The sequence below is a fragment of the Phalaenopsis equestris genome, unplaced genomic scaffold (assembly GCF_001263595.1).
Source record: "Phalaenopsis equestris unplaced genomic scaffold, ASM126359v1 Scaffold000224, whole genome shotgun sequence".
Taxonomy (NCBI): Eukaryota; Viridiplantae; Streptophyta; class Magnoliopsida; order Asparagales; family Orchidaceae; genus Phalaenopsis; species Phalaenopsis equestris.
This window is the reverse complement of record NW_018164666.1, coordinates 716941-744739: the sequence shown is the minus strand read 5'-3', so window position 1 is coordinate 744739 and position 27799 is coordinate 716941. Positions and strand designations below refer to the sequence as shown.

At 35.7% G+C, this 27799-nt stretch overlaps 1 protein-coding gene across 1 annotated transcript in view; it reads right to left on the bottom strand.

Moving 5' to 3' along the window:
• LOC110023611 (tRNA ligase 1) overlaps positions 1–27799 on the bottom strand; it is a 146469-nt gene that overhangs the window by 14646 nt on the left and 104024 nt on the right. Inside the window, 6 exon segments of the mRNA XM_020723101.1 lie at positions 7309–7385; positions 7471–7542; positions 7639–7715; positions 14945–15005; positions 15110–15207; positions 21241–21337. Of these exon segments, the coding sequence (XP_020578760.1) occupies positions 7309–7385; positions 7471–7542; positions 7639–7715; positions 14945–15005; positions 15110–15207; positions 21241–21337 (482 nt within the window).

Genomic DNA, 27799 nt, shown 5'->3' with positions numbered 1-27799 from the left:
AATTGCAACTATTTATGCTATTTTGAGCACCATCTTTTAAAAATGCAAGTTTTTTTTATAAATGTCAAATAAAAGAAAAAATAAATAAATATGATATATGCATGCATATATAGAGTTAGACTTGTATGATACCAGGGGATGAGATGTACTCAAGCATGTAAAATAAAAATGAAAAAGGTTATCTATCATTTTGGTGAATTTTAGAAAATTTAAATATATACTTTTAATATACGTTCGGACACTTCCACTGACGAATATTATAATTGAAATGAATAAAAATAGCTAGAAAAATGATTTTTTTACTACTTATCGTGTCTTTACAAAAATATTTTTAAATAAAAATTATTATAATTTAGAACTATTTTACCCACTAAGTAATTTAACTCATAGTTTCAGCTATAATTTTAAGGAAAATTTGCTATAGAATAGATGTATCTTATGGAGTATGCGTACATACACCAAGGAACATAGAAAAATATCTATTATAGTTTAACTTTTAGTTTTCTTTTAGTTGTAAAAGTTTTAGATATGAATGAATATTTGTAGCGCAAATTTGTGTAAAAGAATGACACTTTTATATGTTGGATGATTTGTTTAATAAATGAAAATATTTAGATAGTTAGCTTCCTCCATCTGACTGTCCATTCTAACTTTCGTATCCTAAGCCATTAAAAAAATCATTAGTTGTCATTTAAGAGAGTTCAATAAAATTATAATATTCATGGTAATAATTATAGAATTTTGATATCTCAATGCAATGGATAAGAATCAGAAGGATACAAAAAGGAGTACTAAAGAGGTGAAAGCTGATGAAAAACAGAATCCGTCGCCATCAACACTTACAGATCCCTCACCCAACGGTGTTAGTGTCTTCAGGGATGTATTTACTCAAATGATGACAACAATGACGAACTTAATTTAGGGTTCTCAACAAGCTAATGGCAGTTGGACAATATTGATGGATAAATCTAAAGTAATTGCAAGATAAGATACCACCATTTTTTTTTCAGGAATAAGAGGGCCAATGGAGGCTGAGAAGTGGCTATTGAAGATATAAAAAATCATTGAAAGCATGTCCTTTCATCAGGATACAAAAGTACATTGGTCACCCTCGCTTTTGAGAGAGAAGAAGAGGGATGGAGCTACAATAAAAGTTTGGAAGCAGCAAGGCGGAGGATTTGTGAAGGTCTTCTATGATTGGCTCGTTCATCTTTCAGCCATGAGGCATATGTAGAATAGATTCATCAGACCGATGCAAGGTGATCTGTCACCTTGCAATATGATGTTGAATTAATGATACTTTCTAAATAAGCACCAAAAATGATCCCCAATGTATAAGAAAAGTGTCACTGCTTTCTATAAGAGTTAAGGAATATGATCAGACAGCTTTTAATCTCTCTGGGCATTGAAGATTATTCAGTTATGGTAGAGAGAGAGAGAGAAGGATATAGCTATATAGAGGTACATATTTTTAGAAGAAGAAGGGCGATGAAGGTTGAGATCTGGGCAGACCACTTAGTCTGCCAAGTCTAAGCGGTCCAACTTGAAGAAGCTTAAATCCAACAACAATGGCACTGACACTGGCACAATAGTAATGTCACGACTTATGCCAAGTGTGGAAAGATGCATATAATAAAATGTATATCAAGCACCAATCCTAGTTTTGTTGTCATTAGTCACGACATATGTCGAGATCGTGTCCTACTCTGGGTCAGGGCCTTCTGTAGACACTAGAGCTGATGCTCCACTTCCTCAAAGGAATTTTGGCAGACAGAGGTAGGCTACGTTGTCAGGATCAATTCTAGCTCAAAGTCAAGACCCTCCAGGGTGTGCAACCTCAGGTCTATGTATTGACTCTACGGGAAGCAACTGACTCACCCAACCTCATCACAAATATATATATTTTTTATTTTAGTAAATCCGTCAAATCTTCACTTATTATTAGATTTTTATATTTTCTTTACTATAGGTTTCATATATACCCAAAATAAAAGATTGGGTCATCACATTCTTTTATTCTGAAGAATTTGTGAGAACTAAGAGATTGAACACATAAAAAATGGCTAATGTATTATCAACACTTTGCTTAATGGGTCTCATATAACAGCTAATAGAAGCAATGATCAGAATATTATTATTTGAAATAGATGCTTGAAGATGAGTTTGGTTGTGTTACCACTAACAAAATTCAAAGTAGTCCTAGAGATTGTTTGGTTATCAAATCACCTTACAACTATAGATTGCTCTAAATTGATAGTCAAATTCAATATTCCAGGAGAAGAGCTCAAATTTGTGAGAGATAAAAAGGTTTTATCCATGCAAAATATCAACTTTAAGGCTTTCAAAATATAAGCAAAAAGATACCAATGTTTTCTAGCTCAAGTCACAATATAAAAAAACCAAAGAATATAGAAGATATACAAGTAGTAAAAAAGTACCCAAAAGTTTTCTTAGATGATATGTCAAGTTTGCATCCAAGAAGAGAGATACATTTCACCATTGATTTGATACATGGTGCAGAACCAATAACAAAGGCACTCTATAGAATGACAATCCAGGATCAACAAAAACTAAAGGCTCGGATGCAAAACTTATTGGAAAAATAATTTATCAGACCAAATACTTCCCCTAGGAAAGACCCAATATTTTTTGTTAAGAAGAAAGATGGGAGCTCAAGGTCATATAATGACTATCGAGAATTAAACAAGCTCACGATATATTAAGTTATATGATAATTATAGTTATATGTTATATGTCAAGTTTTTAAAGTGTGGATTCTGGTTGAGAAGCATATCATTCTTGGGGCATGTGGTCAATAATGAGGGTATCTCAGTGAATCAGAACAATGTTAAAGCGATTATTGGTTAGCCCAAACCAACCACTATTATAGAAGTATTGAAGTTTTCTAGGTATGGCAGGCTATTACAGAAGATTTGTTGAGGGATTCTCTCAAATTACAATGCCTTTGTCTAGATTGATTTAGAAGCCATTGAAATTCGAATGGATTGATCTTCATGAGGAAGTTAGAAGTTGAAAACATGTTTGAAGAGAGCTTCAGATTTGACGATCCCCTCTGGAACAGAGCACTTATAGATTTATAGTGATCATCTTTAAGAGGACTTTGATGTGCTCTTATGCAAAAATGAATTACCCATGCCTCTAAATAATTGAATAATCATGAGCAAATTATCAAACACAAGATTTGGAGCTAGTAGCAGTCATATTTGCTTTGAATATATGGATGTCTTATTTATATGGAGTCAAATGTGAAGCATTCATTAATCACCAAAACTTGAAGTATATTTTAACATAAAAGAATCAAATTTAAGATCGAGATGATAGATGCACATCTGACTGCGAAAAAAAGTTCAAGAAGCTTTGGGTACAAAATTAATGTTTAGTAGTACATCATTCTCAAACAGATGATCACTCAGAAAGAACAATTCCAATACTATAATAACTGCTTAGACTTTATGTGTTTAATTTTGGTGGAAATTAGAAATCGCACATTCTTGATATAATTTGCCTACAAAAATAGTTTCCAAACCAATATTGACTCCAAATGAAGCCCGATATGAAAGAAAGTTGAACAACTCTTTATTGGGTTAGAAACTAGTGAAAGGAAGACAATTGGTTCTGAGTTAGTTGATGAATTTACTAAGAAGATCATGTTGATTTGTAATAGAATGCAAGCTGTTCAAGATAGACAGAAAAAGTATCATGATGTCAAGCACTAATCAATGAAATTTGAGGTTAGAGTTTATTTTTCTAAAGGTCAATCCTATGAAGGTGTCAAAAGTTTGAAAAGTTTTGAAAATCGAGCTCACGGTATATTGGCCCATATGAGATCGTGGAGGAAATTAAGGAAGTGACTCATAAACTTGTCTTACCAACACATGTGCACGGAGTACATTAATATATTTAATATCTCATTTCTTCAAAATTATATTACTGTAATAAGCTTGTCACAAACCTTATAGATATCCACCTTAATTTGATCTTAATAGAAAACTAGAAAGAATTATAAATTATGATGCGAAACAACGCAAAAATAAATATATTATTTTTGTTCGTGTACCATGAAAGCATGAGACATAAAGAGATGTTATTTGGGAAAATGAATCATAAATGAGAGAATTTTATCCACAACTTTAGTTGAGGTATGAATTATTCTATGTATAGTAAATTTTGAGGGCAATTTGGAGTGAAAACTATAATAATACTCTATTAAATTTTAAATAACTTAATTAAAAAAAAAGTAGTCACCTACTTAAGACATGCACATTAGGTGTCGATCAAAGAAGCTCCCGCCGCATCGCCAATCAGAGATCTAAGGCAAGGTTATTCCCTCATCTTCTCTGATTTGACCGCACTGGACTAGTGAGCAGGAGACACTGAGTGAGAGATAGTGGGAGAGAGGAAGAGAACATGAGAGAGGGAAAGGAAGAAGAAGCCAATGCCAGCGAAGACAAGGGTTCGAGCACCACACCTTCGTGGGTCGTCGACAAACCACGAGTAAGGAAGAAGAAAGACCTAGCAGCATTTCCCACAGACTCACTAGTGTCTGGGACTTTAAGTGCTCAAGAGGAGCTTGAGGGGCTCACAGGGGCCTTTCTGCATGTCTGTTGCACATAGTCGAGCGTGTGAGCCATCCAACAACAGAAAGGAAAAACCAAATGACTATCACTCGAGCGACTAAAGGAAGAATTTATTGCGTGCACAATGCACATGATTGCTCATTTCTATGCCATAGAAGGAAAAATGGCAAGGCTGAGAAATATTTGAGGAGGTTTGCTTCTTTACTCGTCGTGCAGTAATGATCACACCCAGGAGAAGCTCGCCCGAGTGCCTCTATGCTCCGAATGCATAAAACCAGGCAAGGCAACAAGGGAAAAAGGATTTTGTGGCTTTAGGTAATGATTTTGAAACCCTAATCTAATTTTTCTTTAATGTTTTATGAGGGTTCAAAAAGAGTTGAATACATTTCATAAACCTACATTAATTGATTTTTTAGAATTTGTTAGAAATTTGTCTAGGAAATTTGGTGACAAGGGTGAAATCAGACAATGAAGAAAGAGAAATTTCAGGTATAAAGTTAGAATTTTCATAATTATTTATTATTTTCTCCGTAAATTTGTGTTAAATTACAAAGTTTCAAAGTATAACTAACCTATTCCTAATTCAAAATACCAAAAGAAACTTTAAGAAAACCTTTCTAAAATGTATTTAATTGAATTATATTATTGTATAAATTAAAATAAGTTAATAAAATTATTTAATATTAAGTGAGTTGATAGGAAAGTAAGTAAAATGTCTTACTATAGCTGTAAGAACGAAATATACTGACCGAGGGAAGGATAACAGACTGCATTGATTATGTGTGTAAATAAAATTTTATTTTACAATAGTTTTTTTATTTATGAAATTAATTGCAACAGTTTTTATTATTTTGGGCGCTATCTTTTAAAGCTACAAGTTTCTTAGTTTTTTTTTTTTATAAACGTCAGATAAAGAACTAAATAAAATATAATATATGCATACATATATGGATTTACACACAAATGATATTGACAAGTGATGCGAAGTATCAGTGCATGTAAAATAAAAATGAAAAAAAAAATTCTATATTTTTTGTGGGTTTCAAAAAATGCAGAACTTATACTTTTAGTGTGCGTTTAGACGTTGACTTCTATTGACAGATATTATAATTAAAATACATAAAAATAACCAAAAAATAAATTTCTTACTTATTTCTTTTTTTACTACTTAAGATCTTTTAATTGTTTATTGTGTTTTTACAAAATATTTTTAGAATGAGAATTTTTGTTAAAAATATTTTGTCCGCTTAATAGTTTAAATCATATTTCAGTTACCATCATTTTCCAGGAAAACATGCTATACAATAGATTGATCATAAGAAGTATGAGTACAGATGCTGAAGAACTCAGAGAAAGGTAATATAGCAAGAAAATATACTAAAAGATTGATTATAAGAAGTATGTGTATAGACGCCGAGGAACTCAGGGAGAAAGGTATTATAGTTCAGCTTTTAGTTTTCTTTCAGTCGTAAAAGTTTTAAATTTGAACAAATATTTGTAGCGTAAAGTTGGGTAATAGAATAACTCTTTTTTATGTTGGACTATTTTATTTAATAAATGAAAATATTTAAATAATTAGTTTCCTCCATCCAACCATCCATTTTCGTCTTAATATTCCAAGCTCCTAGGCTGAGTTATGACAAGTGACCACAATCAGTGAAAAAAGTACAAATCCTCATCTCTAAAGGGATAGTAATGTCCAATTCAATTGGGGCCCTAGCCACTAACAATCTAGATCCCTTAGCTAAAGCAACATCTACTTGAAGTAGTGTACCGAATATTGACCCAGGAAAAAATAGAGTAAATTGGTTGAAATAGTAAATCAAGTGTTATGAAAGGCAGTTAAAATTGGAGTAACTAGACATTCATTGGAACAATCAAAGTGAGGTGATCCACATTAAAAACTAAAGCAATGGAAGATCCACTTGAGCTTCCACATCGAATACTCATCCACGTAATATAATCCCTTGAAATTAGTATTGAATAATCACTTTTTAAAATTAATTTGTTAGAACATGACAGTAGTAAATAAACCCAAGAGAAAATGCTTGGACATATCTTAAATTGGCCATGAATCTACGATCACGAAATTGTGTGGCCCCTAAGAACATTTGTTAATAAGGGTGAAAAAGGAATAAAATGCAAACTCAGAGATCTCACCAACGGAAAATAATGTGAAGGTCAAAGGAATCAAGAGGATAAATTAAGCTGAATTCCTGAGTGTTAAGCGGTAACTCATTAATGTCTGCATGAGGTGGAAGAAATGAAAATTTTAAGCAAGATGTATGAAAAAAACTCTAAAGGATAAATTAAGAACTTAAGATGGAGAATTTTTGGAACGATATCTACTAAAGATAAGGAAATTGAAAATAAGCTTTAGATGATATGGTCATGTACAACAAAGGGTAAACAAATGCACCTATCAGACAAGCAGACAGAAGTATAAGCTTATGCTGGTCAATCAACTCGTTAAATTTAAAATAAGAAAGTCCAGACTTAAGAAAATATGAATAAAAGCCATAAAAAATTCTTTATGAAGAACAAACTCGACATTTCTAAACAAAACGCAGCAAGAACAAGAACAAAAAAAAAAAAAGATTCATAAAGGTACTTTTGATAAGGCAAAAGATGAAGATGATAATGTTGATGATGATGTAAAAAATAATAAAGGAAGTTATTCTTCATATGCCATAACAAGAAGAATCTTTACCTGTCAGATTTCAATAAAGGCATCTTGACAAGAGCACCGAATCTTTCAATCAATTCACTTTCGAATTCTTTTCGGTTCTAGAACAGTAGCACGGAGCATAAAATGAGAGAAATAAACACTTGCAAGTGCAAAAATAAGTACATGAAAATAAGAACAACATACCTTGCCATCATAAAGGTGGTAAAACATCAACAGGACATAGCCAGCATTTGGAGATGACTTGTCCAGATTTCCCTTTGAAAAAGCCCAAGTTGTGTATGAATGCAAAAGAAACAAAATTGAAGCAAGGTTTTAATGTGACAGACAACAGGTTAAAAGAATAGAAAGTACCGGATGATTGACTCGCTGGAGTACTCGAAATATGAAAACAGCAGGAGCGTCGAGAGAAAATGGATTTGAATCGGTTCCTGCATGAATCAATGTAACTGCAAGGTAAAGCAACCAAGCTGAAAACCAACAAATATAATACCAGCGTGAATAGGATAAAACTTAAATAGCAGAATCAATTTTCAAAAGCAAATATGAAGGAGGATGCAGTTCATAACCCCAAAAGAAATTTATGGATGATGAAGGTTATCAGTTAAGAATACAATCAAGAAATGGAGAAACAAACAAAATATCAGCATAAGATGTCAACTAACAAGATTAGAATAAAAAAGAATAAAAATAGCCAAGTAATTTTAAAAAAATGAAAACGCTATGATGAGGTAAGGCAAATGTTTTGACTAGGAAATTTTATTCAGTCACTGTTCTGGTTAAAAATTGAAATCTATAAATCTATCAGCTTATTATCTATCATTTATATAAATTTTTGTTAATTTCTTGTATAAAAATTATTTTGACTCTATATACATTATGATGTCTAAAATTGGAAAAATATTTTTGCTATTTCATAACTTCGAGAAATATTCTTATGAGTTTCCTCAGGCCAAAATATCACAACATTTGACCGTGAAGTATTTATTTCAAGTACGCCAGACCAAGATTGATTTAAAAAGGAGTTGAATAAAGAGTCGAACAAAGTTTGACAATAATATCGATGATGTAAAATCAATAAGGTCATCCCTACAGCCAGTTAAATAAAACATGGGATTACAAACAAGGCATCAATACATAGATATAAAAAGTAATAAAGTTCATTGGATTATTAGCAATATCATGATGGTGAATATCATAATATTTCCTAAGAATAAGAAAGTTATTTTCAACATTTGATAGAACTTAAAACTATAATATTTTTTTAAAAATTGGTTAGATGGCTTAAAACAGTTGTTAGAACTGCTAAAAGAAAAATTAGACCATTTTAGAAGATTGTTAAAAATGATATTGAATACTCAAATAGACAGTCCATTATTACTTTAATTGATATGAAATATAAGTACAACCAATTATATCTACAAGCACAAAGTCGTAGATAGGATTGACCTTATCATTTCGACAGGTTCCAAAGTGTTGGTTTGTAAGTGTTCTTTATTACAACTACATTGATTACCATATCTAGATTTATTAGTGAACATATACACGACAAGTTCAAAATTATTCTCCTATAACTCTAGATGAGTCGACAAAAGTTCTATAAAGATTGAAAGGTAATGAAGAACCCTCCAAAAAGGAATATTAAATCTTCATTATATATTTCAAAGACAACACTTACATAGAGTTCAATGCAGCTGAGTGAATTTCCTGCTAAATAGAACCATTTGTCCGATCTAAAATCCTTCCTTTGATCATAACTAATTTGCAATCCAAGTCACCAATGCATAACAAGGTTATCAATGCAAAAAATGCACCGTAATATGCAAAAGATTTTTTTTTTTCCTTTTGCGGTGCAACTCCTATGCTTCAAAATTACTCGAAATGCACATAACAAGAGGAACATTACATAGTTATACTATTCCGAAACCCTAATCAAAATCGTAATTATGAATGATCTATAAATTTTAAGTCAAATATTAAAAACTAATACCAACTAGAAATAAATTTTAAAAATTATACTCAAGAGATGTTGTAGCATTCCTATATGATGAGCACATGATTGAGTCAATAAAAGAGCAGAAATCAAAGAAACCAATGATTCAAAAGTAAGAAAAGGAACAATTCAATATATAAATTCAGCTGATGAAATAATACCATGGCTTAAAATCCAGAATTTTATCTCCATTGGTCATTTGCATCTCCTACTATCCTACAACTATAGTCTGCATTTCGCATTTGCATTTCAAACGATGAGGTGAAGAGCCGAGAGTACCATGAAATGTAAGAAAATGTATGAAAACACCATCTAATTACAATGAATTAGGACAATAAAATCTAAACCCACGTAATACGAATACTAAAAACCCTTGAACCAATACTAAAATGAATTGCTTGTGATCCATGATTAATACTTACGAGTTACGAGCACCAAACATGCTCCATGGGTTGAGCATATGCACACACATAACTTTGCTTTGCAACAAAGCCAAGCTCGAAGGTCACACAACGAATCACTTCACATCACAAAAGGTCTTCAAAGCACGATTTTAAGAACGCTAATTTAATTAATTAAATACCTTTGTTACAAAACATTGATCAAATTGAACATCTAGCAGACAAATTACACGTGATGAAAACAACAATTTTGAAAAAAAACTCATTTAACTAACTTTACCCACGAAGTAACACTTGAATCCCTTACCAACACGTGAAATAAATGCTGTACGTGATTGAAATCCTTTCAATTTTAAACATAATTGAAAAGACCATATTGCCACGGAATGCCAACAAATAGAACTTGTAAAGAAATCAATTGGTGCTAAAGGAGCAGTAGTTTATAGACGAGTAAATTTCAAGGGAAGAAAGTTAACAACATATGCATCACATAACACTAGTTCAAACTAAATTGCTATTATTTTGCAATGATAAATTGAATTTTTTTTTCTTTATGATTAATTAGATATTATCTGCTGAGCTGCAATAACACCGAAATTAATTCAGAAATCAGCAGAAACGGAAGCAAACTTCATTAATCAACTGGTTAGGTTTACAAACAAGACTCAACTGAAAGGAAGTTGCAACAAACGCTAATCTCTGGCTAGAGCCAGATAACAAGATCTGAGGCGACGATGGTGCCTACGAAGGGTTTGTAGTAGTGGAGGGAGGGAAGTATGAGAGGAAGAAGAGGTTGCAGTAGAGGTTAAGGAATGTGGGGGAGTTGCAAGCTATTGGCTGGAGGGCTGGACAGCAGGGGAGGAGCAAGAAAACAGAAGGTGCAGCTAGGGCAAGGCACAGGTTGGCTGGCCACAGGGTCCAGAAGGCTGGGGAATGCAGATGGGCGGTTGGAAGGCTGGGCAACAGATTTGTAGTAGAAGTGGGCGACAAGGCAACTGGAAGAGTAGGAAATGGGGGGCAGCCAAGGAAGACATAGAAGAAGGGTTAGGGATAATAATAGGGGAGAATACAATACCACCTTGGAGCAAGATACAACCGAAGCACCACCCGTCGTCGGATACAGCCCTAGCAAGGAGAGAAGACTTCAAGAGAAACTCTGAAACAACAAGAAGCAAAAAACTAACCCCAGTTCCAACAATCATAAATATAAATAGATATGAATAGGGGGGAAACTAAAAAAGGAAAAACGGGGAGGCAGTGGGCAGCAATTTCTGGCTCCAAGAAAGGCAAGGGAGGTGGGAATCGGGAAGGTAGAGGAAGGTGGGGCAAAAGGTGGCACATCCGTCCCTAACAATGTAGACCGGTCCAGCGGGAGGGTTGGATCGGACCCACCCTAGGTCGGTTCAGCCGGCCTCTCCTCGCCCATTTTCCGCACTTGCGACCCAGCCTCACATCTCCCTCCCAACCTTAGCATCAGTCTAGGGGTTGGGGGAGCTTCAAATTCATTTGTTGAAGCTTCCGGTTCTTTATCCATACCCCTAGGAGCACTTGAATTTCACTGGCGACTGTACCGTCCTCCAAGATACCTGAGGTTCTTTCCCAAATTTACGAGCAAACATCTACACCGGTCCAATGTTTTGGAAGTTTACTACTGAAGTGAACTGTGTATCCCGTCTTTGTTGTTGAATACTCGCAAGGTCATTCACGGTTGGCTTAACCAGATCTGAAATGGGGGTAACCTGAACCTTCCCCCATGATGGTGGCGCTGGTGGTAAAGTATAAACCCTGATATCCTGAAACGCCCTCTGTCGTGTTTGTCCTGTGTCTATAGCTGTTGTCACAATTACATCATCTTCTGCCGTCGCCAAAATTGGTCCCACCAAGGCTGCTCTGCTTGTGAAGGCTCTTGTGATCTAGAGCTTTGCGGAAGAAAGTAGGATGATGTGCTTCCTATCGTTGGTGAATGAATACATGTTTCCGAATCCATCGTGTTGAAACTTCCGATCAAACTACCATTGTCTCCTCAATGAAAGGTGGCAAACATCCATAAGCCACGTCGCACCACTCTCGATCCTGCAATTGGCCCCCAATCAAAAACTCTACTAAGCATCTCCAGTCGATTCTGACCAAATTCTTCTTCTTCAGTCATGACAGAGAATATGACTAAGAATGCCTTTGAGTCAGACGAGTCAATTTATTTATCAACTATTTGTGTAGACACCACGCTCTTACAGCTCCCTCCATCGATGATGAGACATGATGCCTTGTCGTTCACAGTGCACCAAATATTGAATATATTGTGACGAAGTCACTGCAAATCCCTTGTATCAATATCGGTTTGTAAGACCAATCAAACAAGAAATGCTTCTCCATCATCTGGTGGAAGATGATACAGCTCACCCTGATCCTCAGCCGTCTCTTCATTGCTAAATTTTTCCATATCGCCCTGTTTTGTGAGGGTGAGTGCTCGGCTCGCGAGACAGCTTTAGGCTATATGGTCGTAGCTGTCGCACTTTAAACACTTCCTGATTGGTCCTGCGTTGGAGGAGCTACCTATTAAATATATGGGCCTGTGACTTACCCACCTCACCCGCATCTCACCTACCTCTCTCATGTTTTCTTTAAATAGCCTCTTTTGGCCTGTCATAAGAGCTAAGTCAAGTCCTCTTGAGAGCTAAGAGAGAGAAATGAAGTTTTCTTTTAAACGTCGAGGCGCTCGACAGTGAAATTTCTCGAAGTAATAAAATTCTCTGTAGCTCTGTGGACGTAAGTAAATTAGCCGAACCACGTAAATCTATATTATTTTCTGGTTTGCAATTTTTTTATCGGGTTTTTTCACTTTATTGTCGTCGTTTTTTCATAACACTATCTCCTGTTTCTTCTCACTCTGATATGGCCTGTCCCTTCCTTATCTGGGTATGCTAGTTCCTCCCGAGATACCCTTGTCAGTCGTGGTAGTTGTAGGTGACTGCCTGACTGACAACTATTGCCTGAAGAACTGCTATCTGCTTTGTTCTTGTTATCTTTCTACCTTTAAGGTTAGAGTCTAAACATCTCCAAGTGACAAATAAAGATGCAACTCCACCACGTAGCTAATTCCTGACATCAACCCTTCAGATAATGGGCTATGGTATGCTCCTCTGACTTAACGAAATCACTTCATCTGCAACTGATCATACTGCGCTGTGAATACCTCCACCGACAGATCCCTCTGCTGCACGTGGTGGTGCCTCATAAACATATTCTGGCGGTAATAGGTGGGAGGTATTTCCTTTGCATAGCCTTATTTATTTTCTCCCACCCGATAATCTTCTTGAAGTCTTTCTTGTTCCTGTGTCTGTAAGTTCTTCCACTACAACGAGACACTTTTCTTCAACTTGATAGCAACTAATTTAACCCTCTTATCCTTTGGCACATCCTTATATTCAAAGATCCATTTAACAAATTGCAGTCAATCAATAAAAGACTTCTAGATCCATGCCTCCCTCAAGCTAACAGATCACTTTGATGTCAAAGTATCTGTGCCCTCCCGAAGATATCTCCTCTCTGAAATTTTGCATATGGGAGCGATTCAGATACCCTTATCTAGGCCTCCTTGAATACTGGATTCTGAAACATCGTGGCCAGTCTTCCTGATCACTAAAATTCTCCCTATGGAAGATATTCAGATCCTCCTCTCTTTCTCCCCTTTGACTATCCAGATCTCTGTTGAGGGTAACCTCCCTTGGGTCACCTCATCAATTTCCGCAAACCTCTGTTGAAAGCGAAGGAGCTCTCGCAGCACTTCTTCCCGGTGGGCTCAGGTATATATCTTCTTGGTGGCATAGGAAGAGTTTGGGATTTGTGGAAGTGGAAACGGTATTTAGAATGACAGATGCTAGGAAATCCTAGGATAAGACTAGGATTAGACTAGCTCTGATACCAAACGATACAGAAAATAGTTCAAAAATCAGCAGAAAGGGAATCAAACTTCATTAATCAACTGGTTAGGGTTACAAAAAAAGACTTCTAGTAAAGGAAATTGCAACAGACACTAATCTACAACTAGAACCGGATAAGAAGATCCGAGACAACAATGCTGCCTGCAAGGGGGTTGTAGTAGTGGAGGGGGAGAGCTATGAGAGAGAAGAGGTTGCGGTAGTGGTTGGGGAAGGTGAGGGAGGTGAAGGTTGTTGGCTGGAGGGCCGGACAGCATGGGGAGTGCAGGAAATTAGGTGGCACGGCAAGGGGAAGGCACAAGTTGATTGGCCGCAAGGTCCAAAAGGCTGGGGGAGTGCAGTTGGGCGGCTAGAAAGCTGCGTAGCAGGTTCTAGAAGGCTGAACAGCAGGTTTAGAAGACTGGACAGCAAATATACAGTAGTGGAGGTGGCGGCACGACAGCTAACAAGGAAGGGGATGGCTGACAGCTAGGGAAGGCGTAGGAGAAGCATTAGGGAAGATGATAAGGGAGGATACAACACCACCTAAGAGCGAGATACAACTAAAGTACCACCCGACGTCGGACATTGCCCTAGTGGGGAGAGGAGAAGACTCCAAACAACAAGAAGCAAACAAATAACCCTAATTCCAGCAAACATACATATAAATAGATAGGGATAGGGAGGAAACTAAAAAGGAAAGCGGGGAGGTTGTTGGCGGCAATTTTCGGCTACAAGAAAAGGCAAGGGAGGCAAGAATCGGGAAAGCAGAGGAAGCCAAGCAAGTGTGGCACATCCCACCCCTAAGAATGTCGACCGGTTCAACAGGAGGTTGGACCAGACCTGCCCAAGCAGGCTTTCCTTGCCTGCGTCCCTGCCTCGCGTCTCCCTCCCAGTCCCCGCGTCTTGCAAAGCACACAAAGTACTTCTAATTTACAAAAAAAAAAAAAGAACATTCATAACACATTCACATGCAAGCATACTATATGAGCGAGACAGGAGAGAGTGCAAAAACAAAATATAGTTTCAAGAAAATCATATGTCGACCGGTCCAACAGGAAGCTGGACTAGACCTGCCCAAGCAGGCTTTCCTTGCCTGCATTCCTGCCCCCGCTTTTTGCAAAGCACAAAAAGACCTTCTAATTTAAAAAAAAAAAAAAAAAAAAAACATTCACACCACATTCACATGCAAGCACACTATATGAGCGAGACAGAAGAGAGTGCAAAAACAAAATATAGTTTCAAGAAAATCATGCTAGGTAGGTAAAGCATTATTGTTCAAACTAATACTAGAGAACAGTACATTAATTTTTTAAAAAATAAACTTTCTTAAACTATATGCATAATACCTTCAGAGTCAGGAACAACAGGAATAGCAGAGGCTTTTGTACTCCGACACATGTCCTCAATCTAAAATGTAAAGGTTCAAGTTAGTAGCTGATTTAGAACAAAAAACAAAATGCACTTGATCATGTCAAAAAAAAAAAAACGATATTAAGGGTGTGTCATTTTACCTGTCTCCACACTTCTTCATTGGGTGCATTTTTGTCAGCAAGGGTTATAGTATAAGGTTTCTTCTTGCGCTCTTCAGCTACCTTGGGCCAATATCGTCCTGAAATGTTTTCACAAACTCAGTAAATTTAGCAGAGATAATGAGTTAATCAGCAGTCACTATCAATCAAATAATGGTACTCGAACGGATAGCCTAACACAACATTTTTACTCAATTAATAGATATCATCTCTAACTACGGTAAATATAAATATTGTTTGTTCTCATAATAGAATCCAAAGTCAAGCGATGCTGGTCTATTCTCAATAAAAGAAGACTCAAAATGGCACATGTTTGCTCGATAATTTAGCATGAACTTCACTCATAATTAAATTTTATTATGAGGATCAATTTTTCTTTTCTTTCTCTGGTGGAACTTTTGTAATTAGAAAAGTAAAAGGCTTAAAGCTATCAAAATGGCTCGGTCTCATGAAAAATTCATACTCGGCTTGATAAGCAGCTCGTGTTAGATTCGTTCGTGTTCAGCTTGTTTTGACTAGAAATAAATTAATTCACTACAATGCTACAATACAAATATTTATAATCAATTAAAATTAAAAAATAAAATAAAAATATATTAAATTTTATTTAAATGAATATTTTAATATTAATAATAAGATTTAAATCTCGTCCCTACCCTTAACATCCTACGGCTGCGTGACTAGGATTGTCAAAAAAAACTTGTTCGTGAACAACACATGTTCATCTTGCTAAGCAAATGAGTTGAACACAAATAAATTTTTGGACTCAACATACAAACGGGCCAAACAAGGACGGTGCTATTTTTCAAGGAGTCAAACACAAGCAAAGCCTAAGCTCGCTCAAGCTCGACTCTTTTACACCCCTAATAAGACTCATTAAGGTTGCTAGCCTTCTTATACCCACTTTTCCTAAGAAAGAAACTAGTTCTTCTCAGGATACTTCAAAGTTTCCTGAGATGAGAAAAAAGGAGGTTCCCCAGTGAAGAGGTTTAGAGAGAAGCTGTTAAGGTGTTATAAGGAGAGCAAGAAACTCCGCCACAATAGACATCAGAACTTTGGAAGGCCATCTATGGTTGTGGGATCCAAAGATTCGACGCCCCAAACTCTCATTGTTGTTATAGAGCTTTGTATTTTGAAAATTCTGGGACAAAATATTTAGAAGGCGTATTGGATTGTAGATAAGACACTGCCCAAAGATTTCACTCTTAATTTGTGAGGACTTTTAATCGAAGTTTAAGGTTTCCCATATGCACAAACCCAATTGGTTAATTACACCTCCCGATAACGGGAAAGCACTTTTGATAAAGGCTAATCATTTGACATTGAATATTCAACATATATTAGCTGCAGGTTTAAGATTTTAGATTGATCAATTTATCACTTTAAATTTAAAGTCGATGGTGGGAGAAATGATGACGAACCCAATTAAGATCACATGGTTATATCATCATGGGTCGTTGTGGTCCCTGATGTAGTTAGTCAGAGGAGGAAGTCAACCCAACCTAATTGAATTATCTTTTTCAGTATGGTTGCATCACATCACACAAATGAATCTTATAGATCTCGGATAGATGTTTGACTAAAGAGACAAATTTAACTCCACCTTAGCTAACAAAATGTTTTATGTCAATCAAATGTACACAAATAATCACAACTCAAAGGATAGAAACGAGTTGGACAACATATGGGCAGTCACCGTGAATGTAATAAAATGATATCATTTGGCAACAACTACTCGGTCAGAGGACTATTATAGTAACCATTAACTTTTTTTTGGCTTTTAAACCAAACCAAAAGGACAAGGGACCTTGATGATGTCCTTATTGATGTCATTATTTTAAGTGTGAATAAAATGATCCAAATGATGTGATATTCACTCTTTGTAAGCTGAAGTCAATCAAAGGTTTGTGACCCCCGAAAAACTGTTGTGAATGGTGGATGCCCATTTACACGCAAGATGTAAAGTCGACATAACAACTGGCTCCAAACCAACAGCTGGAATAGAGTGTGTCGGACATGTGTAGGTTGTTGAACATTAGAAGCGACTACTTGTTGTACCAGCTGATCTTTTATTAGATCAAAGGAGCATTTTCGTGTGTCTTGACATGCGAGTAAGTCTTCTTCAAAAACAATGAGTGGTATAGACACGTTTGGATTTGTACTTGTAGTATGGGGGGATGCTTCATGGGACTCCAAAGTACCATGCTCCAAACTAGCGGCTGGAATAAAGTGTTCGAAAGCAAGAGCATCCAAGGATAGAACGACTTGGGTATGGTGTTCTTTATGAGGAACTGCGGTGTTGGAAAGAGGGTTGGGTTGCACCTTCTCAGTGGGATGGTAGGTGGCAAGTCGTCTGTGGCTGATCTTTAGCAAAATTCGGTCTTAGATGAGGATGCAAGCGATAGCAAATAGTACAACTGTGGCCAAACAAACTCCAATGAGAGCAAAAAGGAGAGTGATTCTATTTTTACATTTTGTCAATACTCGTTGTGAGTGGTTTCAATCCATACCTCATCCGGAGCTGGTTGAGTGATATCTCTCTCAACTAACACACAAACCACAGAGGGTCTAGTGACAGCAAGCGTAGGACTATCAACCTTGAGAGACTTACCGTGAGCAGTTGCTAAAGAGTAAAGAATATTCAAGTTGAACGGATGTTAACACAGAGTGCTCGTGCACATATAAAATGATACTAGTGAGAAACACTAAAATGCCCGTGCACATATATGAAAAAGGATATTGATATTGATGTGACTTAATTGACATAATTTTTCTACGGTGCTCCTGTGATAGTTGCATATTTTTTTAGAAAGCCCTAAAGTTAATATATTAATTAGAAAGAATGATACAGATAGATTGTAAGAGAAGACCCAAGAATGACACCTTGCCCACACGATAACCACAAAGGGTTCGAAAACGAGAAAATACAGAAAAATATATGAGAGACCTTAAGAAAAAACCAAAAAGTGAAAAAACCAAAAGGTGTCAAAACACGTAGTATTAGGTAGCTAGAGAGCGACCCAATTTTCTCTTGCCTCTGTCTCTAGTTCTAGGAAACGAGCTATCTAATAAATTGGTAAAATGAGTGACATTGCCAGTAGTAACCAATGTAACATCCAATAGGTTCCCGAGCTCGAGTCGACCTCCATTCTTCTTCTTCCTCCTGGAATAGACCTGTCATTCCTCATCCGAAGATTAACTCACATGATCAGTGGATTGGTCTAAAGTGTGTCGAGCATTTGTATGTTGTTGAACATTAGAAGCAGCTACTTGTCTTGTTGTACCAGCTGATCTTTTTCTTTTATTGAATCAAAGAAACACTCTCGTGTGTCTTGACATCTAAGTGAGCCCTCTTCAATAGCAGTAGGTGGTAAAAGCAAGATTGGATCCGTACCTGTAGTATGGTGTTCTTCACCAGGAACTGCGGTGTTAGAAAGAGGATTGGGTTGCATCTTCTCAACAGTAATGGTAGGTGTTTGATCTTTAGCGATATCCGACCTTAGATGTTGATGCAAACGATAGTAAATAGTAGAACTGTGACCAACCATACTACAATGAGAGCAATAAAGAGGGTGTGGTTCTATTTCAACATTTTGCCAATACCCGTTATAAGTGGTTCCAATCCATATCCCATCCAGAATTGATTAAGTGATATCTCTCTCAACTAACACACAAACCACAAAGGACCTGGTGGCAGCAAGCGTAGGACTATCAACCTTGAGAGACTTACCGTAAGCAGTTGCTAAGGAGTAAAAAATTTTCAAGTTGAACAGATGTAGTTTTAACCCCGGAAACTTTATCCAAACAAGAATGATAGTTGTCGATCTTGATAACTTTTCGAGAAAAAATGTGTGAAATCGGCATCGTAAGATAACTGAATAAGTATATGTCAACCATCAAGTAAACAAATATTCCAACCGACCAACAACTTCATAGCATCAAAATCTTTCCGAATGATCTCAAGTTTTGGGTTACCATAAAGAAATTTCCTCACTAGAGAAAAACACCAAGAAGACGTGAGAGTACTTATTTCAACCTCTGTGATAATAAGAGCAAACTTCCCATTTTTTTACAAATCATTTTAATGAAAGTGTGATCACCACCACCTTCAAAAGCCTTGTGGAAAGATTGTGGAACATTGCAGGACTTGCCCATATGAAAACCAGTCTCTGAACCTGAAAGATGAGCACGAGTAGGAATGGGAAGGTCTCCGGCAAGTGCAGTGGCATAAGAATGGATCGTCAATGCCATCTCCACCGACAAGATGGTCTGTAGGGCAGGAGAACAAACAGTTGCATCGTTCGGAAGGAGACGAATGCGAAGGAGAAGTGTCGTTGACTGCAGAAGACGGCTGCCAGAATGAAGAACCGTCGTCTATGGGAATCAGACGTCATCCACAGAAGACGTCGGCTACGGAAGACGGCGAGCGATAACGAGGGCGAGTGTCGTCGACTGCGGGTGAGACGTTGTCGAGTGGAGACGACGCGAGCCGCGACTACAAGGGCAAGAGTCGTAGACTGCGAATGACGTCGTCGATTACCAAAATGACGCGAGCGAGCATCAAGGACAAGGACGTCTGCGAGTGAGCGTCGTCGAGAAAGCTGCCAGGGCGTGAAAACGCCATTGCGGAAGACGACGGAGAGAAAGTGATAACACGAGGAATCACCGTCGGGAATCGCCAACGAGCGAAACCCTAGCAGAGCCCGCTGTCGCTGCAGACCTATATGTCCTGTGATGATTGTATATATATCTATATATATAATGATATTGATATGCTATTGATATATTAAAGTTCGTTGAACAACATTAAATGTTTTTTATTGATTTATTAAACGTTTGATTTCACTGGCTTGTTTAACTCAAAGTTATTTTAAACTAAATTTTCAAGTCATGACATATATTCTAGTATTAAAACTTATTCAAATAAACTTTGAAATTTAATTTTAAAGTAGTCCACTCCAATTGAGATTCACAATCAACAAATTTATCATCAAAGATTTGATTATTTGATTTTAACCCTCGTAGCAGATCATACTTAATATGAACACATATTTGTACATAAATCTTATCAACTCTGTTTTGCTTACCAAAGCTCAGGTTCAAGAACTATAATAGTTAGAATTATTTAGATATTTTTTAAAACTTAATTTTGAAAAGACATCTCTGGTTGAAATCTTCTATCAACTCGAACATCATCAGAGATTTTAATTAGACATTTCAGACATTTATGATTGAAATTTATTTGTTATTTGACTAAATACTTGTAAAATGTCAGTCTTGCCAACTTCAATCTTTATAAGGAGAAAGATCAGATTAGATGATTTGAACTAATAATTTTTTAAATTTGTAATTTGAACATTATTAAAAATTTTAGGCTTGTCAACTTCAATTCTTAAGAGGAAGATCGGATTAGTTGAGTGGGGCACAACCTCGCTTTATAGACAAGGTGACCCAATTGAAAGCATGCATCATTTGATTATCTTAGATTTGATTTTTTTTCTTTTTAACATGAGCCATAAGAAAAGCAGATGCATGAGGCAAGCAGAGCTACAAAAAGCAGGAGTGTTGAGATCTCGAGCAAAGAGGAGAGTCGGAGGCGCAAGAATAATACCCATTATGGTGAACTATATAAAAAGCTTCTCAATGATTTCCTATTTCAGATTTCTCATTACAGCATAATGTAGTCATATAGGCACTTTAGATTAAATCAAATTCATAATACTAGACCTCATTTCAAAAATATCTCAATTAGTCCAAAAGTTTCTGAGGGGACAACGTTCCCCCTATTTCTGAATGTAAATAGTAATACCATAAATGAAGCTTTAAGAAAATAAGAACACAAACTTCTACATATTCACTATGCTCTCAAATGATGGATTTATGGCAGTGCATTCTGCAAACTTCAGAAGTATGCCAGATTGAGGGCATAATTCAAATCATGCTAGATTAAAACAATATATCAACAGAAGCAACATTAATTTAATACTTTTCTAATAGCACACTCTTGTTAGTTCATAAATAAAGGTTCCAATAGTTAGCCAGCCACACGAAGAGAATTACTTCATTGCCTCTAATATTCATGCTCGTTACACAAACTTTAAAAATCAACAAACCTTTGATCATATCACCCATCAAACTATGCACCGGACGATTGTCTCCGAATATGCTGGGAGTTTTTAATATTTCTTTGCACAAAGCAGATTTGAATGCCTGGACATAAGAACAATGTTAAACAATGTGAAGAGAAACAAAAAAATATGAGTTGTTTGAAATGGTAAACAAACACAAAACAGGGACCAAATATTATACTATGCTTGGACAAAGAGAAATGAAATCACTTTCCAAGGTATGCTACAAAAAGCAGACATTAAAAAATGGATAAAATTTCTTTCTAAAGAAAAAAAATAGTTAAAAACCAATAGTCACCAAATATTAAGAAAATATTACGAGCGGACGATTGCAGGTCCAGTGACGGTTTGGATTTTGGCCACACCGTCGTGTATCGCACGAAGGACCATCCGCTCGTCTGGATGTGTGATTGCTACACGTAATAATTTCCCCCAAATAAGTAATGAACTTATAAAAAGCTATTTACTCTGTTCAGTAAATCAGTAGAGGACCATCAGGACCGTTGTTCGGATGTGTGATCGTTGCACGTAATAATTTCTCCCAAATAATAAAGTAATCAACTTACACTAAATTATTTACTCAGTTCGTTAAAATCAGTATAATAAACACTGCAATAAGTTCTTCAGACAGATATAAAACTACAGATTATTTAGAGTAGAGACAGAGCAAATACAGGAGCCTACCTTCAACCCTAAAGTTCTGCAAATGATTCAACCAGCCAATTAAAACTGAGCATAAATGCGAAAAAGAAAAGAAAAAGAGCGGCATTACTCTAATATCCAGCACGCACTCACAATTTCACTACAGTCAGCCACCTACACATCCCAACCATTTCCTTCCAAATCTTTGGTGCCTGCCTGCTCATCCTTCTTCCTTCTATTGCCGATGTTTGCCTAGCATTCCTACCAACCATCAGCTTTTGCTAAATCAGTTTTTGCCCACAAGCCATTACTACTAATATCCGTATCTTCCAAATCAGTATTGTCCACTAGCTTTCTTTGCTTGTGTTGTTGTAGTTTTGCCAGCTGCTTTCAGCCAGTCCAACATTCTTGTCTAGTTCATGTCTGGCAGTCTGCATCCTCTAAATCTCCTTCTTGTGCATTGGCGTTGGTTTTCATCTTTCCTAAATATACTTTTTTGTGTGGTTGTCAGTGGTTTCCTTTTGTTTCCCACATTTGAATCTTTAACTCTCCCCCTCAAATTGATCAGTACATGCCTATCATTCTAAGTTTGCAAAAAATATTTTAAATGCAACATTGTAAAGTCCTTGGGTGAACACGTATATGAGTAAAATATTTGTTAGGACAATAGAAGTGCAAATAATCCTATCGTCCACTTTTCTTTTATGAGATGCTAATCAACCTCCCATGTTTAGTTCGATCATATTATACGGGTTTAGTTATATTGTGTTATGAATGCTGTTATCACAATATATCTTCAAGCTTCTATTCATTCAATCTTCAAATCTTCTATAATTTTTAAACATAGTATCGAAGCCCTTGTGCACAACATATTTACACTTGACGTTGGGACAATAATTTATTTACTACTCCTCTATGCTATAAGATATCCTAATAAAGTATAAAAACCTAAATTTGTCCTGATCAATAGATGATCCAACATAATCAACATCTGTATAGCTCTATAGCTGGAAATATCGCACTAACTCCAATGGATTGAGAGTATTCTTTCATAGACAACCTCAAATGGGTTGTAACTTGTCAACTGAATAATTAGCTGTTTGCAAGCAAACTCAAATTAAGGAAGAATCAAATACCATAGCTTAATCTTCTTTTCCACAGAACACCAAAGGAGATTTCCCAAACTATTTACAACCTCTGCCTTTACATCTGTTAGAGGATGATTTGCTGAATTGAAATTAAATATTGTACATAAGTTACCCCAAAAAATCTACCCAAAGTGATTGAGGAATTTCATATTACTATCTAACTCGATGGTCCTAGGTACACCATAAAGCTCAATTATTTCCCTAGAGTTTAGATCTGTTATGTGGGACGCATCCATTTTTTTATGGCAAGTGACAAGAAAAAAAATATGTCATCTTGAAGAACGAACAACCATAACAGAATCCTTACTTCGTTGTATTCGAAGTAAACTCACCAAAACATCTATGCTCGTGTCTAACCACGGTGCCTCTGGAATGGGAATGAGAGTGTATAAACATTTATTCTATCATTGAGCCTTAGCCATATGACAAACTGTACAGTTTGACATGTCTCTCCATCTCTGTATGAATCTAGGCCAGTAAAAATTCCCTTTCACTAGGCAAAGAATCTCATCTCTGCAATCATACTTTGTCATCCCCCAATCGTTACTCCTATAAAATGCTTTCATTGTGTAAACTCCAAAATAGACAAACTGTTCTGAAGGAATAGATATCCAATACACCTGTGATATTGCTCATGTAATATATGCTGTCAACGGGACCATTATCTTGAAAACTCTAGTCAACGACATATAATTTTTTTAACACGTAAAAATTAACCTCCCTAGACTGCATAGTAGTGATCAGTAAGTAGCAACGACTCAGTGCACATGTTACTTTGTTTCGACTCTATCTTATGTTTGAGCACATAAATGACATGAAGTGTAACACGTAATTTTTTCAAAACAGGTGAAAATTTAACATATACCTCAAATTTAACATTCCTCAAAATTTGACAAAAGTAATTTTATAAATTCTATATGTCAAGTCAATCAATTTGACATATAATATTTATATAAATTATAGATGTATACGAAAATATAAAATTTTGAAATAATGAACCTAATTAGAATTAATTAAGCATCTAATTAATCTTCTCTAATTCTGACAATGTAGCTAGCAGACATTCCTCGCACCTAAGAGCGCATGCACTGGTCTGATATGATCGAACGGATGTCATTAAAGGGGATCTAAGTTATATGTAGTACTCCATTTCATTATTCTCCTCCCAATTCTTCATTTTCACGGTTCTTACGGGTGTTGCGATTTGGTACTATAACACAAAGGGGTGATCGACCGAAGAGGGAGCCGAAACTTAAGATGAAAGGTAGGAAACACTATTTCACAATATTTTGGATATTGTTTTCCTTCCCCAATATTCCTTTTTGACATTTGCTACAAATTAAGGCAGCTCACGTGTTCCCTATTACTATAGTTTTGCAAGAACAACATTGAACTGTCAAAGAGAGAGACGCTCTACGGTAGACCCACTTCATGAGTTGCAGAAAAGGGTTAAAGGAAAAGGGAAAGGAGGGAAAAATAATATAAAATATTGGAGAATGGTTGTTATGACGAGAAGTACTTTTAAGCTAAGAAAATTATGTTTATAATTAAATCACGATAAGATTCCCAAATCCTAATATTCAGTCGAGGACGAAATTCGGTAACATTTAAGACCAGAAGGAGACGAAAAATAGGAAACTTTTGGTATTGAGGGAAGGGGACATTGATAACTATCAATCTTTATCAATAGTTAATGTAGCTTATGACCTAGATGATGACCCAGTGATATGACATGACATGAGAAAAATTGAGGCCTATAAAATTACAAATGATATTCTTAAGATTAGATTGATGACTTTCATAAATATACTTACACATGAATAAATAAAGGCATGTTTTATACTGTTGCCATGATTTTTTAAAGTATATGTCTCTTCTTTTACATATTTTATACAATTATTATATGATAAATTGCATTTAAATAATAATTATAAATACAGATGAATATGCCTGAAGAAGAATTAGAAAATATCTCTTACACCAGTTGCAGAGCAAGAAGTATAAGCTGAAATGTCATGAACAGAAATGTTGATAAAAAACAGGGCATTGTGACAAAATAGCGACTATTGAAAAATCATTTACCAGCACAGGATCCAGATCTAGGGATAATACAGGAGTTGATCGACATTTGAAAAATCTTCCAGAAATTCAAGTCGCCTGCATTTAAGTGTGCCAGTGACTATACAGTTACTAAAGTTTGGCTATCAAAGATTAAAAAAAAATCTAGATGGTTTGATTTGCCCAGAAAACAAGAGAGTAGAACAAGCAATTTTCATATTAGAAGGTAAGGTAGAGTGGTGGTGGCAAGCATAGCATAGACAAAAACTTCAATTGACACCTCTTCAAAAGATTTAGTGGGATGATTTTGCTAGAGTTTTCAAAGGATTGGTTCACTCCAACTTCAACCATATTATCATTGCAAGATAAATTCTTGAATCAGACTCAAAGATCCAAGACAATTACCTAATATAACACATAATTCACTTCTATTTCCATATATGCACCCCATTATGTCAATACCTAAGAAAAAAATATCAATAATTTTTGTGCAGCTTCCGAGATCAGCTGACGTTGGCTTTGGCTCCTTTTGAAATCAGTGACTTCGCAATGTTAGTTGAAAGGACCAGAAGAATCGGAAATGAGCTCAACATCTCCAAACAGTTGTGGCAAATGCAGACAAGCAAACGAAAAGATTTTGGCAAGGGAGAAGAACCCTATAGCAAAAAAATTTAAATCAGAAGAAAACTGAAGCAACCACAGTTAGAAAGGTTATGTGAGAAAATGTGAAAAAAATGTATTTTGGGCAGTGCTCGATGAGTTCAAGAAAGTACTATAGATGTAGACAGTTAAGGTTCCAATGAACTGTCTGAAGGAAAAGAAAAGAAACAATAAACTACGAACATTCTAGGAATAGGGACAACCTAGAAAAACTTTTAGAAGGTGGTCAATTAAGCAAAACTCACTTTTTAGTAAAGTCTTCAACTCAAGCAAATGGTGAAACTTCATTGCACAGAAATGAACAGTCACTGAATGCCAGAGTTTTTACAATTAGCCCTCAGGAGGATAAAAAATCTGAAGTAGTTTCAACTACACATCCTTAAATCAATATGACACGGTTTAATTCAATTCAAGTGCATCACATTCTTTCATTTAAGAAGAATTTGATGTCAGCTTATCTGTTGATATTATGTACTTTGCTTCTATCTTATGTGTTACTATGCTTATGGTGAATGACTTCAATGTAAACAGAAAATATTTTGTGCATGTTAGTATTTACAAAAAAATGCAAATATAATTAAATATAATATCAATTCAGAATTTCAATGTCATATTAGAGATGGACTTGTTAGTGAAAAATTTTGCTATGATTGAATGATGAAAACGGCAAGTAAAATTCAACTTGCCTAGCAAGAATTCATTTTAGCTTTACTGTAATAGGAATGCAAAATCTTCTTTGAACAATACAGTAAAAGTTGAAAAGTATTTGTGAAGTGATTAATCGATGTTCTTAGCCAAATTAGAAGTGTTGAATAAGTATATGCAGGATTTAAAGAACATACCAATTACATAATTTTTTTATGTATCTCCTGGAGAATTGTCAGGATTGCCACCAAAACCAGAAGTTAAATTTGGCATTGATGTGCAGCCAAGGACGTCTACAATTTTCAAATTTTCAAAAGGGTAGCTCCAAAGGAATTGCAAGAAATGAAACGTCAATTGCAACATTGATAGATAAGGGTTTTATCAGGCCAAGCAATTCACTTTGGAACGCTCCAGTATGTGGTTGTGCATTGATAGTGAAGAATTGAATAACGTGGCAATCAAGAATAATTACCCACTACTATGGATCGATGATCTATTTGATCAGCTAGAGGGAAATATTGTATTTTCCCGAATTTATTTAAGATTGAGATATCATTAGGTCAAAGTAAAGGAGACAGATGTAACTAAGATAGCTTTTGGGACTATGTATGATCATTATGAATTTCTTGTTATGCTTTTGGATTAATTAATCTTCCTTTCGTATTTATGGACAGATGTAACTAAGCTTTATGCAGATCACTTTGTTGAAATTTTTTTTGATGATATTCTTATATAATCAAAAACTAATGACGATCAGGTCAAGCAGCTGATGATAGTATTGGAGTTGTTGAAACAGAATCAGTTATCTGCAAATTTTTCAAAATACGAATTTTAGCTACACAACATTGCATTCTTGAGCTACATTATTACTGGACAAAGATTATTAGTGGATCCTTAGAAAGTGAAAGCAATTGTGGAACGACATACAACAGAGAACGTTATATAGGCACGCGGTTTTTTGTGTTTAGCTGAATATTACAGGAGAATTGTTAATAGATTTTCATAGAAAATTGTTTTTGTCCAAGTTAATGAAAAAAGATGTTAAATTTGAGTAGACTGAAAAAAGTGAGCACAATTTTCAAGCGTTGAAGAAACATATGATTATTGCTCCAGTAGTAAATATTCCATCAGGTACACAAGAGTTCCATATTTATAGCTATGCATCTAGAAAGTTGAAACAGCATGATAGAAATTATCCGACACATGATCTAGAGTTAGCTATTGTAGTTTTCGCTTAACATTTAGAGACACTATTAGATTACGTGAAATGCATGGTATTCACTGATAATTAGAGTTTGAAATATATTTCCACACAAGAGGAGTTGAATCTGTCAAGCTTAGAGACACCACTTATATTGCGCAAAATGTGAGGTATTCACTAATCATTAGAG